General features: G+C 38.6%; 1 protein-coding gene across 4 annotated transcripts; it reads right to left on the reverse strand.

Annotated features, from left to right (window-relative positions):
* Positions 1-589: 589 nt before the first annotated feature.
* On the reverse strand, positions 590-17,330 carry LOC133924942 (protein FORGETTER 1-like). Of its 4 annotated transcripts, none has more exons than XM_062370694.1 (32): positions 16,627-17,329; positions 15,824-15,889; positions 15,515-15,688; positions 15,304-15,434; positions 15,112-15,188; positions 14,506-14,687; positions 14,322-14,399; positions 12,884-13,016; positions 12,222-12,282; positions 11,941-12,022; positions 11,344-11,472; positions 10,960-11,103; positions 10,734-10,836; positions 10,232-10,360; positions 9,255-9,325; positions 8,625-8,794; positions 8,448-8,541; positions 7,103-7,200; positions 6,890-7,025; positions 6,691-6,797; positions 5,891-5,986; positions 5,725-5,812; positions 5,522-5,639; positions 4,470-4,581; positions 4,274-4,397; positions 4,122-4,199; positions 3,880-4,049; positions 3,313-3,366; positions 3,052-3,154; positions 2,338-2,466; positions 1,544-1,655; positions 590-1,032 (listed from the first exon to the last, which is right to left on the reverse strand). In XM_062370694.1, exons 1-32 carry the CDS (start codon positions 17,194-17,196, stop codon positions 1,001-1,003), a joined length of 3,951 nt encoding a protein of 1,316 aa, XP_062226678.1. In that variant the 5' UTR covers positions 17,197-17,329; the 3' UTR covers positions 590-1,000. The 4 variants fall into 4 exon arrangements, with proteins under 4 accessions (XP_062226678.1, XP_062226679.1, XP_062226682.1 ...); XM_062370695.1 differs by having other exon boundaries at positions 3,880-3,998; positions 16,627-17,328; XM_062370698.1 differs by lacking the exon at positions 15,515-15,688 and having other exon boundaries at positions 16,627-17,330.
* Between the last annotated feature and the right edge of the window lie 238 nt (positions 17,331-17,568).

Here is a 17,568-nt window from a genome sequence, read left to right on the forward strand (position 1 = left end):
AGTGGCCAACATGTCAAGGTCGTCGCTGACACATCACCTGAGGAATCCAGGTACGGATGATGAAATGATAGCTTCGATTAAGTAAGGCATTAGCCGCTAAGAATCCAGGATCACGACTCAAAACCGTAATTGCTGACTTGCGTCATCGAGTAATCTCAGCCAGGACTTGGTGCAGCTTTCTAACCATTTTCTTGATACATTCACCGAGAAGAATTCAGAAGCTTCTAGTACAAGGTTTTATAAGGTTGTATCATCCAAGCTTCTAGTACAAGGTTTTAGTCAGAATAATGATGAATAGGGTTAACAGGTCAAGAGACCAACAAATCCACAAAGACTTCAGACTTTTGGGTGTCATCTGGAAACTTTACAGACTTCTCGAAAGCATAGCTATTATGCTTTCCCTTCACCTTACAATCAGAAGTACAGTGTAAATCATCATTATTTACTTGAAAACAGTCATTACACTTCTCACAGGAGTCAAGGCCACTGTTCAACCAGTAAATGTATCATGGAAAATAAGCTCAAGTCAAGAGAGCCAAACAAACAAAATTAATGGAGACATCTTGTCACCGGCCATAAGGCTCGGCACTTCACATAATCTGGCTATATTATAGACACATCTCAAAATTTTCTTGTGCTGTTTAGTTAGGCATAAGCAAGAATTACAGAGGAAACACTACACTGGTGAGGTGCGCTTTCCTTTGAGTTTTTTAGTAACGACAATATACAGCATATAAACCAGGTAGAGAACAAAAGAGGAAAACAAAGGAACAACAGCGGTGGCATACCGCATATTTTACATACACAAGTAGTCTGTATATACCTTCCTGATTTCTAAGCTAAGAATTTCATCACATTAGACAAGTTAGCTTACTAGCTGCCTAGAAACAAAATTAAATGTGCAGCGGGCTCTATAGGCTGCTGCATCTAACATCAGAAAAGTGATCAATGACGCCAGTATGAATGTGAGTGAGAAAAAAAAAAGCAATGCCTTTCCATGTCAATCATCAATACCCTGGACCCATTGCAAGCCTGCAAAAGTCAGCATAAGTTCACAACTCTCCTGAATGTTCACAGGATTTTAATTGAGCTTGTACACAAAAAAAGAGGAATGGTGGTGACAGGAATGCATACAGAAATACCAACATCTAACAAAAATACAGTTGAAGAGCCATGGAAAAACATTAGAATATTCTGGTACTGTAGGAAAAATATCGCTAAACATATTTGGTTTCTCTGTTCCTTAAGATTTGTCCACTAATGTTGATTTCCTTTTCTTCGTTTACTTTTATTGCGGAGGTTGAGCATTAGCACACTGTCATAATGTACGGCGTACAAAATAAAAGTCACAGGTAGTTAAAATAGCTAAATTAACAAAATAAACTTTCCAAGCAAACCCCCTGATATAATAGTTAGCTCTAAAATTTCTGTGGTATGGTGATTCTATTGTGTACTTTGATGACAAGAATAATTGATCGTCCCCTTTGGGTTCTGAACACAACAAATACCATATGATAGGAATGCTGGGACATCAGAAACAAACCTGTTAGTACCGACTCCACTGCTGAATTTGGAATGAGCAGTCCGACGATTCGTTGATTGTCATTTGTCGTCACTAGACGGACAACACGTATTCTCTTGTGAATCTGACGAATCTGTTCGATTACAATAGCAAAGCATAAGACCATAAAGCAACAATCAGTGCGGCTAGCCAGCTACAACATAAAATATACACAAACGGGAAATCAATCTGCAACTTCATTTTATTGTGATATATTGATCTTCTAGGATTTACCCTATGTCAACAAGATCTAGCTGAGTTCTGAAGGGCAGGAATGAAATTCATCCACACAGAAAAAAACAATTCTTCTAGGGAAGATAAAAATATCAGTTTAAACACACAGATAAAAATATCAATTTAAACAAATACAAAAGGTATGCACAAACCATATTAAAATCTATAGTATACTAATTAAATATAAATTAATAGTGAGTCACTACGGCCCTCATGACAGTACTTTGTCTCCCGTCCCCGACCCACCCCTACCGTTGTCACCCCTAGCTGCTACCGTGCCATCACAACTGCACTGTACTCCTTATAATGGTGTTCGAATAACAAGGTGACCATAGTGGACCACACTATAAGGAGTACAGTGTTACAAGTAATATGTACGTCTATTTGTAACTAGTTGACCACAGGAGGGCAATACAAGTAAATAGGTTACATGCCGTGTCTTGGAATCAGATAAACCAACTGAATGCAGAGGAACCAACTAGTTGACTCTGCGGAATAACTAGCAACGGTACAACTCGTGAATAATTGCCATAGAAGTGAACCTGCATAGCTAGGGCCTTCTCTATTGTACCCCAAACTGGAAGTATGAGGCCACCCAAAATGTTAACCTCTTGCAACCTTCTTCCCACAGTACAGTAGCTCCCAATTTTGCATTTAGATCCATGCATACACTGAGACAAGGTAAAGAGACACAGGATCAGTAATGCACATAATAGAGGAGAAAGCTACAGAAGAAACTCGTCAGCTATTTGGTTATACTTCAAATAAATTAGGGGCAATTGTAAATGGAATACGGAAAATAAAATTAGCCATGAACTCAATAATAAAAAAACAAAATAGAATGGGCCTACAAACATATAGCTATTCACCATAACCAGCACCTCCAAAGATTTGCATGCTGAGACATTCACAGCTTGAAAATCCTTTGGAGGGTGAACAGCAAAATACCATTTGCATAAAGAATGAAATTAAAAAAAAAAAAACATGCCAAGCACTCCAGCCCTGTGCAATGACAGAATGCTTAAAACTTCCCATTTAGCTAACATCAATACCTGAACATAAATTATGCAAGAAATTCTAAGTACAACACTAATAACAAGAGGACAAGACTCTTGCCAACTTGCATCTCTCTCTGAAGTGTGCAGGCCACATAAGTTACCTATTGAGTAGAAAAACTTGTGTTCCAATAGTTTACAGAAGTATAGAACATCAAATCAAGTTCATAGACCAAGGAAATAGAATTTGCGATATATTACCTGCTTCGATGAAGCATCATACTCTGCCTGCCATCCTTTACTAACTTTGTCTATTGACGACACCTTCCTGTACTTGCTTTTCAGTTCAGTTAAAGGCATCTCCCTGCAAAAGTAAAATGGAGTGGTAACAACCATCCTTTACATTAGATAATAGATACGATACCTGCTAGACCGCTAGCTACTGATGATTAATCATGGAACTGTATGAAGTGTGAAATTCTAACACAAAATTTTGCCAGAAAAATGATGAACTGCAAATACCTTAATGCTTCCCCAATAGCAGGTCGAATAATTTTGTACATTCCTTCAGTTGAGCTGGTTAATAAAAAATTAAGAACAACTCAGCTCATCACATCAGATCAAATATCAAGCACATTACAGCAAAGCTACATTTTTCTATTGTCAGACAAGGAAAATTAGTAACATACTTCACATATAAATCACTTCGTATGAGGTTCCCTTTTTCATTTATTGACTTCCTAGGTTGCCAACAGATAAATTTAACTTTTATTCTCGTTTCTTTTTGAAAAAAAAAAATAGCTCATAGTTCTCATGGAAATGATAAGGTTCTCTTTTTCATTTATTGACTTTTTCTTCCCTTTTGACTTGACAAAATGCCTCCAGCAGAATCATAAAATACAACAAGAGAAGAAAGGCTAACAATCCAATGGTATCTTTTTTGCTGAATTCTACATAAAATTCATTTAATAATGAAATTATAATCTCTCGTGCTCTCTCCATGAATGTAAGAGGCTTTATTTTCAACAATGCTAACATATAGCTCAGGAAAAGAGCCAAAAAATGAATTAATCGTCATAAAAAACATACCCTTCAAAAGCTAGAGTGAAGTGCCTTCTCCCCATCCATTCCCTTTTGGACTCATAAAATCCATCATTTGAAGAACCAGCACCATCTTTCTGCCTTTCATCAAGCATTGCTTTTGCCAACTTTACATGCAGAGGGGGGAAAAACAGATTTACAACAAACTTGGGTTGTACCTATACAACTACAATCATGTCCAAGAGATTCTCAAGGAAAAGTAAATAATGGCTCCTAAACTGTTTGCTTACCTCCCAAGTAACTCCTCGGTCAATAGTGAAAGTAAATAGTACTGTCGAAGCACCAGACAAGCTATCGGTGTGAACGGTCTGCATGGAGAACTTGCATTATGATTAATGAAAATCAAGCTGCCAAAGCAAAAGTTATCACAACAAAACATTACCTTGGGCGATTCTTTCATTTCAACATTCTTAGCTTTGATATCAACGATTCCAGAATCCAGCTGCCCTTCTATTCGTGCATTGTGAACGACAACATCAAGTATACTTGTAAAAAGATCAAACAACCTGTTGCATAGAATGTGTTAGCATGGTCCGAGCACCTTTCTAGAGATGTATGGATCGTGTATGCCAACTCACCTATTCTGGATACTTGGAGCCAATCCCAGAAGGCGGTTAAGAAAACGAGCGACATCATGCATATCTGAGTCTACAATCCGACCAGAAAGCTTCCCTGCATCTTTTCCATTGCCTGAGGAAAATCATTTAATGAGCCATTACATTTTTCCTGAACTATATGTAGAATACACCCCTTTAAGTCGCAAAAGAGTGTCGTTTTGGACATTAACACAGTCACCAATACACTAGTTTGACCACTAATTACTAGTACAAGATATATGTAAAATATAGCAAAGTTGTTATCTTATGAAGCTACTTTTCAAGACAAGTCTAACTATACCATTTTCAAAAATACAATCGAATATTTGAAAAGATATTAATGGTCAAAGTTTAAACGTGTTGACTGCAGGCAGCCCAAAACAGCTTTTTTGTGACTGGATGGAGTAACACATACAAATTGTAAATCATATTTCCCAGATGCAATTCAATTTATTATCAATTTGCATAACAAGTTGTAATATTTGAAGTGCTAGTCATAAGTCCATCAACAAGTCATAAGTCCATCAACAAGTTGTCCTCCCTTGTGTGGCTCTCCCCCTCTCTTCTATTTTTTATCTTTGCATGGTGTGGTTCTCTCTTTCTTCTTTTTGGTTTCCCTGCTCCTGACTTTCTTTGTGGGGGACCTTTGTACAGTGAGAATTTTGGCTCTCTTTCTCCTTTTTCTTATATATAAATACATAGCACAGTAGGGGATTCCCTTACTGTTTTCCCCTCAAAAAAACATAGGAGGTACAGAATAACTTCAAACTCAAATACCAATGAAAAATTAACAAATATTGCAAGCATGCTAAACTAGACCAAAGGAAAACCTTCCATATTAAAATAAATTATGCCAAACAAAATCGACAACAGATAGTTGATATCAAGCTGTCGTTATATGAAAAAATAGGTGGAATATAATCACCTTCAACTTAAAGCAATGCAAGCATAAATAAAAGTTACTATGCTATCAATTTAGCAAAACAAGCATAAACTTAATCTAAAAGATGATAGGTTTTTTTTTATAAACGTACATACTACAGCATCCCTGATAATTCCAACTGATACTAGAGCAGTTTTTGCTTCATTGATGAATTCTTCGATGCTAACTTGATTGTCAGAACACCCCGGAGGAACAACTGGAAAAGAATCCTGGTCACCTTGAAACCAACTCTTAGAATGTTGTATAAGGCACGAAAAAGAAAATAGTTCATAAATTAATTGTAATTGTATAAACCTGCTCCATTATTCCCCTATACATCATGGTTAACGCCTTTTTCCCATAATTACTATCATAGTTAAAAGCACTCAGAGAAGGTCCAGCCCTGCAAAAGTGGAAAATCCAGCCTCAGAAATGTTTTGGCTCATGTTTTATTACAGATTTAATTGAAATCAGCACAAACCTGCGATCTCCTTGTGTTAAAGCTCCAAGAGACTCTAGCCTTTTTGCCACGATCGATGCGAATCGCTTTTCACCACCGAGATTTGTGAAAAGAAGCCTACAGTTGAGTTCCAATTTGTTTTATAGCAAACATGTCAAGAATTGAGGCTAGTGCCATGGACAACCAATATAGATTAGGGAACAATACAGCGTTTTTCCCTACATAAAATATCACTTCGCTTGATTATATAAGCATTTGACATCTCAATAAGACCATGCGTATAAATCTGCAGACGCTATAACAAACCAATCTCAATAAGATTCTTTTTTTCCATTTTTCTCCTCCAGTCCCTTTGGAGGGTTTGTACAGTGTTTTATATATAATAAAGTATCCTACCACAGTAGGAAACCCCTACTGTTTCCCCCTAAAAAAATTCATATGCATTCCAAAACAGGTTATGAAAAACAGAGACAGGAACTCAAATTATAATGCATTGAGAAGTCATTAGTTGTTCCAGGTTGGCTGGTGGCCATCAGCAGTTACCAGCACTAAAAGAAATCCTGCACCTACATTAATACCTTGACAAATCAATAACTGTTCTAACTTCTAGCTATCCTTGGCAGGTGCTTCCTTCAATAACTGGGGAAAAAACTCCTATCTGGCTCGATACTCTTCGTTTGCAAGCAAATAATACCATAAAAACTCTCATCGTAGTCACCACTTTGACTCAATGCTGAAGAATAACTTCAGCAGCAAACAGTACACAATCAAAATTCAGATGTACAAGAAAGCTAGACTGTTCATGTAAATAAACATCACACCTATATTGAGGTGCAGAAGTTTGATTAGAACGATGGGTTCTGCCGAACTGCTGTATCGCACGGTCTGCACTCCAAGGGAGTTCAAGTGTTATGTGCACTCTTCTTCTCTGCAAAATTTATTTAAGCATTTTGAGCAATATTCCAATAGATTTTCCTCTGCATAGTTGCAACGTATGCCCCAAATGGAGCAACAAGAAACCTGATTTTTTGCCCTTCTATCAGCATGTAGGGAAACACCAGCAGACCCTGCTTCAGATATAATTGCAATTAGTTTGTTGCCATCCATAAACTGTTTCTTTTCATGCATATTGATCATCTCCATTGAGACTTCTTTCCTACAAACAATAAACAAATATATATGGGATTTGCTGAACCAGAATATAAACACAATGACATAAGTAAGCTATCTCACGCGTTCCGCGCCTGATAAACAACGCCTTTTCCATCCGAAGCTCTGATTAGCATACCACGACGTCCTGTTATCTCTGCAACATTGTCAGGGCCCCCCAGCTACAAAAATCCAAATATGGAAACTTCTTAATGCATGTAGAGTCTAATGCTAAGAGTCAGACCCAAGAATGAACTGAATTAAGATCTTATATGTGAGTCATCTGGTTTGCCATTACCTTCAAGTTCTATAGCAACAAGCAGTGAAATAACATAACACAAAAGGATATTAGATGATAAACAGAAGTTAGAAAACAAAACAAACTCAATGCACAAGATTTCATCTTCAGCCAAAATGGATGTCAAGAAGCATTAATTTGAGTTGGGGAAAACTAGTTGGTGCCCAGGGGTTCCGGCATCCCCATTAGTGAAAATACCATTAATATAATATGTTGCAATGTTTGAAAAAAATCCATAAAAATTCATGTATCTAGTACACTTAATAGTTAAGTGACCAACAAAAAATCAATTTCAAATTCATCTTTGATACCAAGATTTAAAAAATACAAGTGGTAGTGTTAGCACATGATGAACAATGCGGATTGACTGCTTATCTATTTTGTTTATTGACATCTAAGATGAATTTGACATTGAATTTTTGCAGGTTTACTTCTCTATGTGTAATACATAATATCCTTTTTATTATTATTACTACATACTATCAATCTCATTTTACTATTACTACTACTAATATTTTTTAAATTTATATCCTTTTCGTTGGTTCCTCTTGTTGGGTTTCATCTCTAGCCTACCCCAACTTTCTTGACACTAAACGGCTTTGTTATAGTACTTAACTTTATGTGTACTACATGCATTATTTTTTGACGAATTTTTTAAACATTGCAACATGCTGAATTCGTTAATGGGAACACCGGAACCACTAGATACGAAATCCACACTAGTTGGTTGGCATGTACCGGAGCTCTATACTGAGAAGCTCTAGTTGAGATATATCAACAGTGTTTATGTCATGTGCAGACCATTAGGCCCCATAGGATGGAGCAAGGGAGCAGCACATGTTCCTCCCTAGGGCCGGGCGGTACTATTCGTGTGCGGTAACTGTCATGTGAATAGTACACGCTGCTAATGTTCACACCAGTCCTCATGGCTTTTTGTTATCTTAAATATTATATTAGTTTGAGTTGTTATCTATTTCTTTAAGTTTAGAGATAGGTTCCTGTCCCTAAATTGAGTGCATTCCTGTCCCTTTCATACCATACACTAATAAAATGCCAATTAAAGATCAGAAGTTTGAGAAACAGTATGGATTGTAATGTTCAACATTAGTAGCAAGCATAAACCAAAACTACCTGATCAATAATATCATCAAGAGGATTATTGGGGAGATCCAAGGAACGTATTACATCCAAAATCTTCAGTTTTTTCTCTACTGCAGTGTCGTACCTGACAAAACAAGTCACAAAGCAACTAGTATATAAACTGGGGCCATATGAGAAGTTAGCAAGCATATTGATTCGTCAATACACCTCTTTGAAAAATCAGCTACATGGGCATCTTGCTCTTCTTCCTCGCCTTCTACCATCTTGCATGTGTAGCATGACCAATCATCGGTCATCATCCCAGTCCAAGGTGGTGTTAGACAATTAGGGTGAACATGTCGACAACAACCAGAACAATGAAGCAACAAACTCTTCTCCTGAAAATTTAGATGTTATTATACAAACAGAACTTCACAAGAGGAAGTTAAAATTTAAAATGGCAGTGCAGTTCCAGGGATCTTTTAACCTTTTACAGTTAAGAGATATTACATTCTCCTGTGAGCAATTTTTGGCATTATTATTAGCTCAACCATAGATATTTTGAATACAGCCAAGGTCACAGTAGAAAATATGAAAAGAAAGAATTATGAATACAGCCAAGGCATTATGCATAGTAGTATACAATTTTAAACAGTATGAACACATGTGAAAATAAAGAACTATGAATACAGCCAAGGTCACAATGCACAGTAGCAAAAAGGTATATCACCCTATAGCTTACAATCCAATGGAGGTAAAAGAATGTGGCATTGATTGAATGCGAATAACATTTGCAAATACAGCTCTGTATTTAGCATAATATAAACAAAATACTAAATAGTAAACCAAAAAAATCACCTCCTCTGTGTTGCAGATTTGACACATGTGGAACTCCTCATCAGATTCTGTTGATTCATGGTCTGAATCAGCTGAAACATTTTATAAATTATTAGCAAAATCAACATTGTTGATTGCAAGTATCCATGTAACAATAGTAGTATTTAAAAGTATCATGCTACAGAGGAACATTTGGTCAGGCTCCTCAAAGCGACTGATCAACAAGTATGTGGAGTTGCAGGCTATAGCGCAATAGCAAGCCACAACTGCCACAGTGGAGAGTGCGCAGCAGGCACATAGGGAGAAGTTTCAGCATTCTTGGTAGTCATTTACTGCATATTCAAGTTTTTGAAGACAGCATTGCATGATTATATTTGGCATTCCTCTCATACTAAGTATGACAAGGAACAATCCATATTCCTTCCCTCTGCCTACCAGGGACATTCCCATCTAGTCATCTTTCTTTCCTTCCTTTTTTTCTGGAACTCATTCCCATGCAATCATCTTGATTGTTCCATAATGGGCGTGTGAAGCACTAAACGCCTAAATCAGTGATCAAAAGATACCGCACCTACGTACAGGGCAAGTTCTATGCTTTTTCACCACATAAAGTTGTTACTTTTCGACTTCATTATTTATCTTTTCATTTGTTTTTTCTAGTATTGCATTCATATCATATCTCATACCTGTTAGTTCCTCCACTCATTACTTTCCCTTTTTTGGGATGTTTTCTTCTAGTTACTACATTTTATTTTAATACAGCTGTGCTATCAGCGTAAGTGATACACTATGAAATGATACATAACGGTGTATCCAGGAGTGGAGCTGGGCCTGGAAGCCACTCGGGCCATGGCCTGGGGAAGGCTCACGGGAGTCCTGGTGGCCTTCTGAGATAGAAGGGTACCCCCTGTTACCGGGCCTACGGATCGCCAGAGGCCTATCATCGATGCAAGGTCAACGCCACCAAACTAAAACCATGTCATTACTAGGAAACTTACATGGAGAATAATCATCAGTGTCATCATCGCTCACATCTTCCATTTTTGCTACTTTCCTAACTCGCCCTTTAAATGATATATCGAGTGCAGAATGGCGCTTACGCTGGATCTCTGTGACTTTTTCTTCACCTAGAAGAATTTACATAAATAAAATCACAACAGTGCAGGCAACAAGAAGACCATAAGAATTGAGAAAACAGGATGTGGAAATTAAAAAAAAAAGAATGTAGGGTGAAATATTGAATATCTTTTTCTAAGAGATGCTAAGCCCTATTTCCTAGATGAGAAAGAACCAAACTCCAGAGCATAACTTTGCTTATGCAAGTGGAAATGGATGATAGAATATGAGATGCATAGTTTGGCAAAAGGAAAGACCACTTGATTGTATACTAACTCAAAGGTAACATCATTTCATGCGTAACACAGTATTTTGCACCCAAGTTGGATTGAAGGTATGCTAAAACCTGGATAAGATTAACATGCTGAAACAATTAGTACAAACCTTGCTGAAAAGAATCGGGTTTTGGAGGCAAAGGGTAGTTTTCTTCTACCAGCTTAAGAAGAAGCTCCCGAGGACCAGAAACAAAGTCTTCCATTTCAACACCCTGATTCAAATTTGAAATAATCAAGCACTTGGATTCGGAGCTTAAATTTACTTTGCAAGATCTACAACATGCTACAGAAAAAGGAAAAAAAAAAGAAATTTTCAGTAGCAAATGTGAACGAACATATTTTGTGACAGCTTCCTCGGTTCGAGCTTCTCCAGTGCTCTGAAGACCAATCACAACACATTTGCTCTCTGCCAAGGCCTCCTTAGCTAACCTCACAACAGCAGGTACCTTTGCAGACATGCACATATGCCTGAAGAAACGCTGCAAAACATAGTCCATCAATTATACAAGCATAACAAGTAACAGGTATTTGAGCATGTTAGGCAATTATCTACCAGATTCACTATGCTATATTAGAATTACTTCTCAAGTTTCAGCTATCCCAAATTAGGGGCAGTATAATGTTGGAAAACCATGCACTCATGGAACTCACAAGAGTGAAGTATGCAAAGGCAATAAAATTTCATAAAAACTAGTTTTGGAAATGTAAGGAAATAACACCTGATGGCTGGCCCAATACAGTCGCCATATTTGATTTGAATTTCCTTTCTCTTCTGCAAAGAATTCACATGCTGATAGGAGGTCAAGGCGCAATTCAGCCCAAAATTCAGTGGCCTTTCTGTACATGTTCTGCATTACAAATAAGATGACGAAACTTTATCATGAGCTATATATGGATCCACAGTGTACACAAAGTCAATAAGCTGAAGTTACACGTGAATATCACAAAAATAAACAATGAATAGGGATAGATACATTGTCCTGCATTTGCACAGGATAAAGGAAGACCTTCATTTTTACAATATCATATAAATATTTTTTCCAGCTTTAACTTGCTGTACATAACCTTTTTTTTATAAAAATTTGTTGTGGGGCCCTTCCCAGCAATTTTCGGTAAAAGAAATGAATAGTAATAGTTCAAAAAATGGTTTTTCTTTATGAAAAAACAATCGTACAACAGAAGGGAAAACATCGATATGGTGAAGAAATGAAAGGGCAAAGTGACAACACCACCCAACAAAGTTGGAAGGCAGAGAACAAGATTAAACTAAGTAAAGTTTTGATGCAGAAAGCTTGTCAACATTGTATGGTTTTTACCATCATTCTTTCCTCAAGAGGAGCCTCCACAATATCAAAATCAGCACCCTTATAACTTAGTGTACGGCATACATACATACCCCTGCAACAATTTTAACAAAAGCAGTACTCAATAAACCACACTGATAAATAGCATGCGCCAGCTACTACTTAAGACTGAAAAGGTTGGATGAATACTACTCAGTTTCCCATTTACAGAAAGCACAACTGAGACATTGTATTCATTGCCAATGGGCTCTTCATGTCCATAACAACTGAAATCTGGCGAAAGAAATGCTAACCTAGCTTTCATGTCCATTGCAACAAGTTCAAGAGCTCCTACACCACCTTTCTCAAGAGCACCTGAAAAAGTTCCCATAAAATATGAGCAACTGCACTTGGTAAGTTTCTACTGGCATTCATACAGCATAGAAAAGTGATATAAGGCACGTAATTCTTCAAGTACAAAGACTGGAATCCCAAAGAAATCACGAAGCAATAACTGATTAACAATTTAACATAACCCAACCCAAAACCTACATACTTGATGTCCTAAACAAGTACAGTTAACAACCCAGCACTGGACCCACTTCTCAAATGATAATAATTAAGATTAAATATCAATGCAGCTTGGGTTACCCAGAGCCGCAGTACACCAAAGTTGTCCCCACAGCTCTGCTAGTATAATATATTTTCAGACTTCTTCTGATGCTTAAAAAATATGCTAGTTCCAACTGACTCATCCTTTGCACATCAAACTGACATGATGTTACTGCTGCAATTTCTATACAATTAAAGTCTATCATGGCCATAATTTAAGGTTCAATAGTGGGTCTTAGTACCACCATCATGTTTGCTGCCAGCCAGCACGGACACATCAATTATTTTTAAATTCCAAGTTAATATGATGAAAAGAAATTTAAACAAAAAGAAAGGTTCACTTAAAAAGGATAGGGCAGCGAACCTAAAAATTGCGGAAAATTCTGAAATGATGTTTCGTCACCCCAAAGTCCAAGTCGAACCATATAGCCCAAATTTCGTGGTTCTGATGCACCAGTTGCTGAGCAGTAAACGACCCGAGCCTCATGTAACTTTTCCTGTGATGTTTAGTCATGTTACAATAATAGTCCAAGCAAGGGTGTTGATCTTACATATATCAACCACAAAGTGATCTTTCACAGACTAGTTCAATGAAACCTTTTGATGGCAGGCCAATCGAAGGAGAAGAAATTAAAGAAAACCGTACCATTTCCTATAATATGAGGCGAAGCTAAATTTTTAAACAGCTATGAATTCTATATTACTCCATGAAAAACAAAGTATCAGGCGCAAAACTGAGTACCTAGGTTTTCCTAACTCTCTGATAGGTGATAGGAAAGAGTAGACAGTCCAAACTCAAAGTTGGAATCACCTATTTCATTTTCTGCGCCAACAATTAATTTGTGGCCACTGATCTGTGAAATCCAAAAGCAACAGTTCATAGATGGATCTTTTCCCAAAGAACACCCTTCAAATAAAAGGTGTGCTTCATTGACTATTACCACCACATCCGCATTTATGGTATGTTTTACTAAAATGTTGGCATTCTGCCCACCTAGTGCCATTGTTTTCCATCACATGTTATGGAAAAATGAGGGATCAAACAATGAATTCAGCCAAAGTATTTCAGTGATGGTGTAAAATATATATTCTTCCGTACATGATGTGTTGATATCACCTATTTCAAAACTTTATGCGCAAAGTATTGAAACAATATCATGGTAGGCTTGTGTTAAAAGGTCAAACATTAGAAATAGCACAGGAAGTTGTGTTAGAAGGTCGAACTTCAGATATGTGCAATGCATTGCATGTCTCTTATGATCTTGTTAAGTATAAAATAAGCTCTTAAAAAATACAAGGACAACTGGTAACAAATATTGTCTAGTTCTGAAACATCCTACAAATACAAGCATTTAGTGTTATCTGCGTCGTGTGCATGCACCTACTAGTTGTATCAAAAATTTCTTTTCTGCTCATACTGGGTAAACCCCCGAATTTGACATCAGATTACAGTATTTGTGTGCACGCCTTTTATTACAACAACATGAATTTCTATCGATTACAGTATTAATCTCTGGAACTTGACAAACATCATCAGATTCTGGCAGGAAACAAATAGGAAATCTTCTTCTTGAATGTTTGTTCCCTTCATTTTCTTTGAATTATGCACCAAACACCCTATTTACGAGTACATACATGATTCAATTAGATCAATTCACTCTACATCATCCAAAGATTTTTTTTCCAGTATTAAGCATAATTTCTGTGATATTATATGATAATTCACGAAATTGGAGATATGAAGAACAAAGGATTTCTTCACAGCCAGATTACGATGACCTCATAAGCTACAAAGTACACACCTGGATCTCAAGAACTGCTTTACCGGTGCGAGTGGGCTGGCTCCCCGCATCAGGAATCAGATTTTTGGCCTTGTGGCACTGCAAGTGACATTGTTCCAGCATAGATCGCATATTTAGATATGCAGATCTGGCTATAAAATGAATATTATACCAAAATATGATCATTTTAAATCAGATACATAACCTCATCAAACACCAGGAGACCGTCAAACTCATGCCCACACCATTGAACCAATTGCTGCAAACGGGAACGGCCTCTCTCAGACGATGCTATTAAGCTGCTATATGTTACAAAGATTATCCCATTCTTAATCCCAATGGCCTTCGAGTCTAGCTTCGAATATGGTAACTTATTTAAAGGGTGCACTGCATAACAAATATACAATATCAGTTGGAAATATCAACCATAAATAGGGATATGTAAGTCAATCTTCTTAGCAGCTACAAGATAAGTTCTTCTGATAATTGTATATGCTGTGTACATCCCTCTGATGGTGCGAAGCACAAGACCAGAGTGGAGGATTAAATGTCATTAACACATGTGGCTACTAATATTCCTCAAGGACTTCCCAACTCCCGAAAATAAAAAAAGAGGTGTCTCTCATAGACAGTGCTGCTGATTCAGGCCCTCATTATTCAACAATTTTATTTCCTGAATGTTGTGTTACACTAATTGTGGCATTTCTAGATATATATTATATTGGCACATCCAAATCTTATCATTTCGACATCGCATTCATAAATCGCATGACAAAAGTGAAAATTGCAATTCACTTGAAAGGCATCACACCTTGGACACACATTGCACCAACGTCATCTAAATCTCTTCGAGCATCATACTTCAAGTCAGAACCAACAGACACCCACCTGGAATGCAACCAACAGCTAAAATCAGCAATGGAAAAGGCAAGCACAACTATAAGAATTTGTCAGAAATTCATCACAATCAGCTAGTGAATGTGACTTTTGCCAAAAGTCTTACACTGCCTTATGCCTTCCCTGTTGCCAATTTTCCCAGATTAATCCAGCAATTGTTCGACCCTTACCAACACCAGCCCCATCACCGATGAAAAAACCTGCTCTATCACCAGTAGGGAGATGATGAAGGTGCCGCTGTCATACAACAACACAAATATTTACAATAAGTGGGATATATTAAAATTTCGTATAATAATCATAGGATGGTAACCAACCTGACAAGCATAAACTATTGTTTCAATTTGCAAACTAGACAACGCCCTTGTCTCATCCAATTCATCCATGATAGTCAAGTTGTATGTCGGTTCAGGAGGTTGTACAGCAGATAAAGAAGAAGTTTCTACAACTGGATCTGGATGAGACAGACCAAGAGATAGCTTGGGAGGCCTCTGGAAATAAGTGCACATATAGCAAATTCACAACCAATAGGATAAAAGAACTGCAATATCTATAAGAATTAGAAAGCATCTCTCCAATGTGCACACTCAGCATCAAAGTCCATGGACGAACTATGGAGTACTTACGTAGTCAGTGAAAGTTTCTCCAACAGTACCACCTTCATCTTCTTCGCGCTCAACGTCAATAGCAACCTGCTTGACAAAGGCCCAGTAAGTTCGAGGCCACGAGCCTGGTAATACAACATATGAAGCAATCACCGGCTTATGATATTCTAGTATGATAAAGCATAGAAACAACTGAATGTTTATGATAAAACATCACAGAAATTTTTCATGTACTAATAGCATTTCAAGGAAAATGGAGAATGCTATGCATAAGCAAATATATTGTGCAAACGTGCAATATTATACACATCCTCCAACTAAATGTATAGATAACAACTAAAAAACGTGTGAAGATGCATAGAGAAAATCTGAAACCTGTCACATTGAACCAAGCATATGTGACCCATCAATTCAAAAAATTAGAAGTGATACTGATCAGCCAATTCGATTACCACAAATGAAAGCATATAGCCCAACCAATTGAGCACCATGCATGCTGAAGGAAAGAAGAAATGCATAATTCAGATGTTTGCTGCCTAAGTTGATCACTAGAACCTGACTAAATGTCCAATTTCGAGGAAAAAACATATGAATGGAACTCTACCCATTCTGCCTCCCCAATGAAGCTGTTCTCCTTTACAAAAGAAAAAAAAAAGGCAAACTACAAAACACTCCTCACCGCGACATATTGTTTCAGTGAATAACTATTTCATCTACCAAAAAAATAACATAATGTCACTCCATATACCCACCGATTAGCCTCTTGACTCTCCAAGTCCCACCGATTATACACAAGGAACTGACACAGTGACACGACAACATACCTCATTGATCTCCTCGGGTGGCTCGGCAGCAGGCAGCACCATAGGGATTGTCGCAGCAGGCACCAGCTGCAGCGACTGCGCCACGCCAGGCGGCAACATGGGGAGAAACGGCAGTGGAGGCGCCTGCGTCGTGGGCCCCGAGGCCGGGGCGGGTGCGGCGCTGTTGGATGAGGCGAGGAAGTTCTGGAGCTTGGCGTGGTCCACGGCGAGGTCGACGCCGCACTGCGGGCAGTTGAAGCGAGCGAGGCCGTGGGGCACGTTGAGGACGGCCTGGCAGCGCGCGCAGGGGAGCTGGATCTTCGTGGGGTCCACCCCCTGCGCCGGCGGCGCGCCCCTCCGGGGCTGCGGAAGAGGGGGGAGAGCAGGCTTCGCGGGGGATTTGGGCGGGGGCGGGGAGGACGAAGACGAGGAGGGTTTGGGCATGAGCTGCGGGGGGAGGCGCTGCGCCATGCGGCACTTGGGGCAGATGAACTCGGTCATGCCGGGGCCGACGGCGAGGACACCGCGGCAGCCAGCGCAGCGCACCTGGACGGGCGCGGCAGACGGGGAGGGGGACGAGCCGCCGGCCATCGGCGGCGACCGCACGGCGAGGGTTTCGGGTCTGGTCTCGGTATCCTTCCTCGCTCCGGAAGAGAAGGAAAGAAACCGAAACGGCACAGCCGGAGTGGGTTGGTTGGTCTGGGCCGGTACTCGAAGATTTCGAGGCTAGTTGGGTGCCTAGTGTAATTTGAAATAAAAGGAGGACTTGAATGAGATCTGAAAATCCTCTCAAACTTATTGAGGTTTGCAATTTATTTTTTGTTTTTGTTTTGAGGATATATTAGGATTTTCTATGTTAAATATACTAGCAGGTGATTACATATGACTTAAAGTCGGAGCCATATTTCGGAAATCAAAATATACTAGCAGGTGATTACTGTATTGTGGAGGCACCGTGTGATG

Source organism: Phragmites australis, chromosome 7 (genome assembly GCF_958298935.1).
Source record: "Phragmites australis chromosome 7, lpPhrAust1.1, whole genome shotgun sequence".
Lineage (NCBI taxonomy): Eukaryota > Viridiplantae > Streptophyta > Magnoliopsida > Poales > Poaceae > Phragmites > Phragmites australis.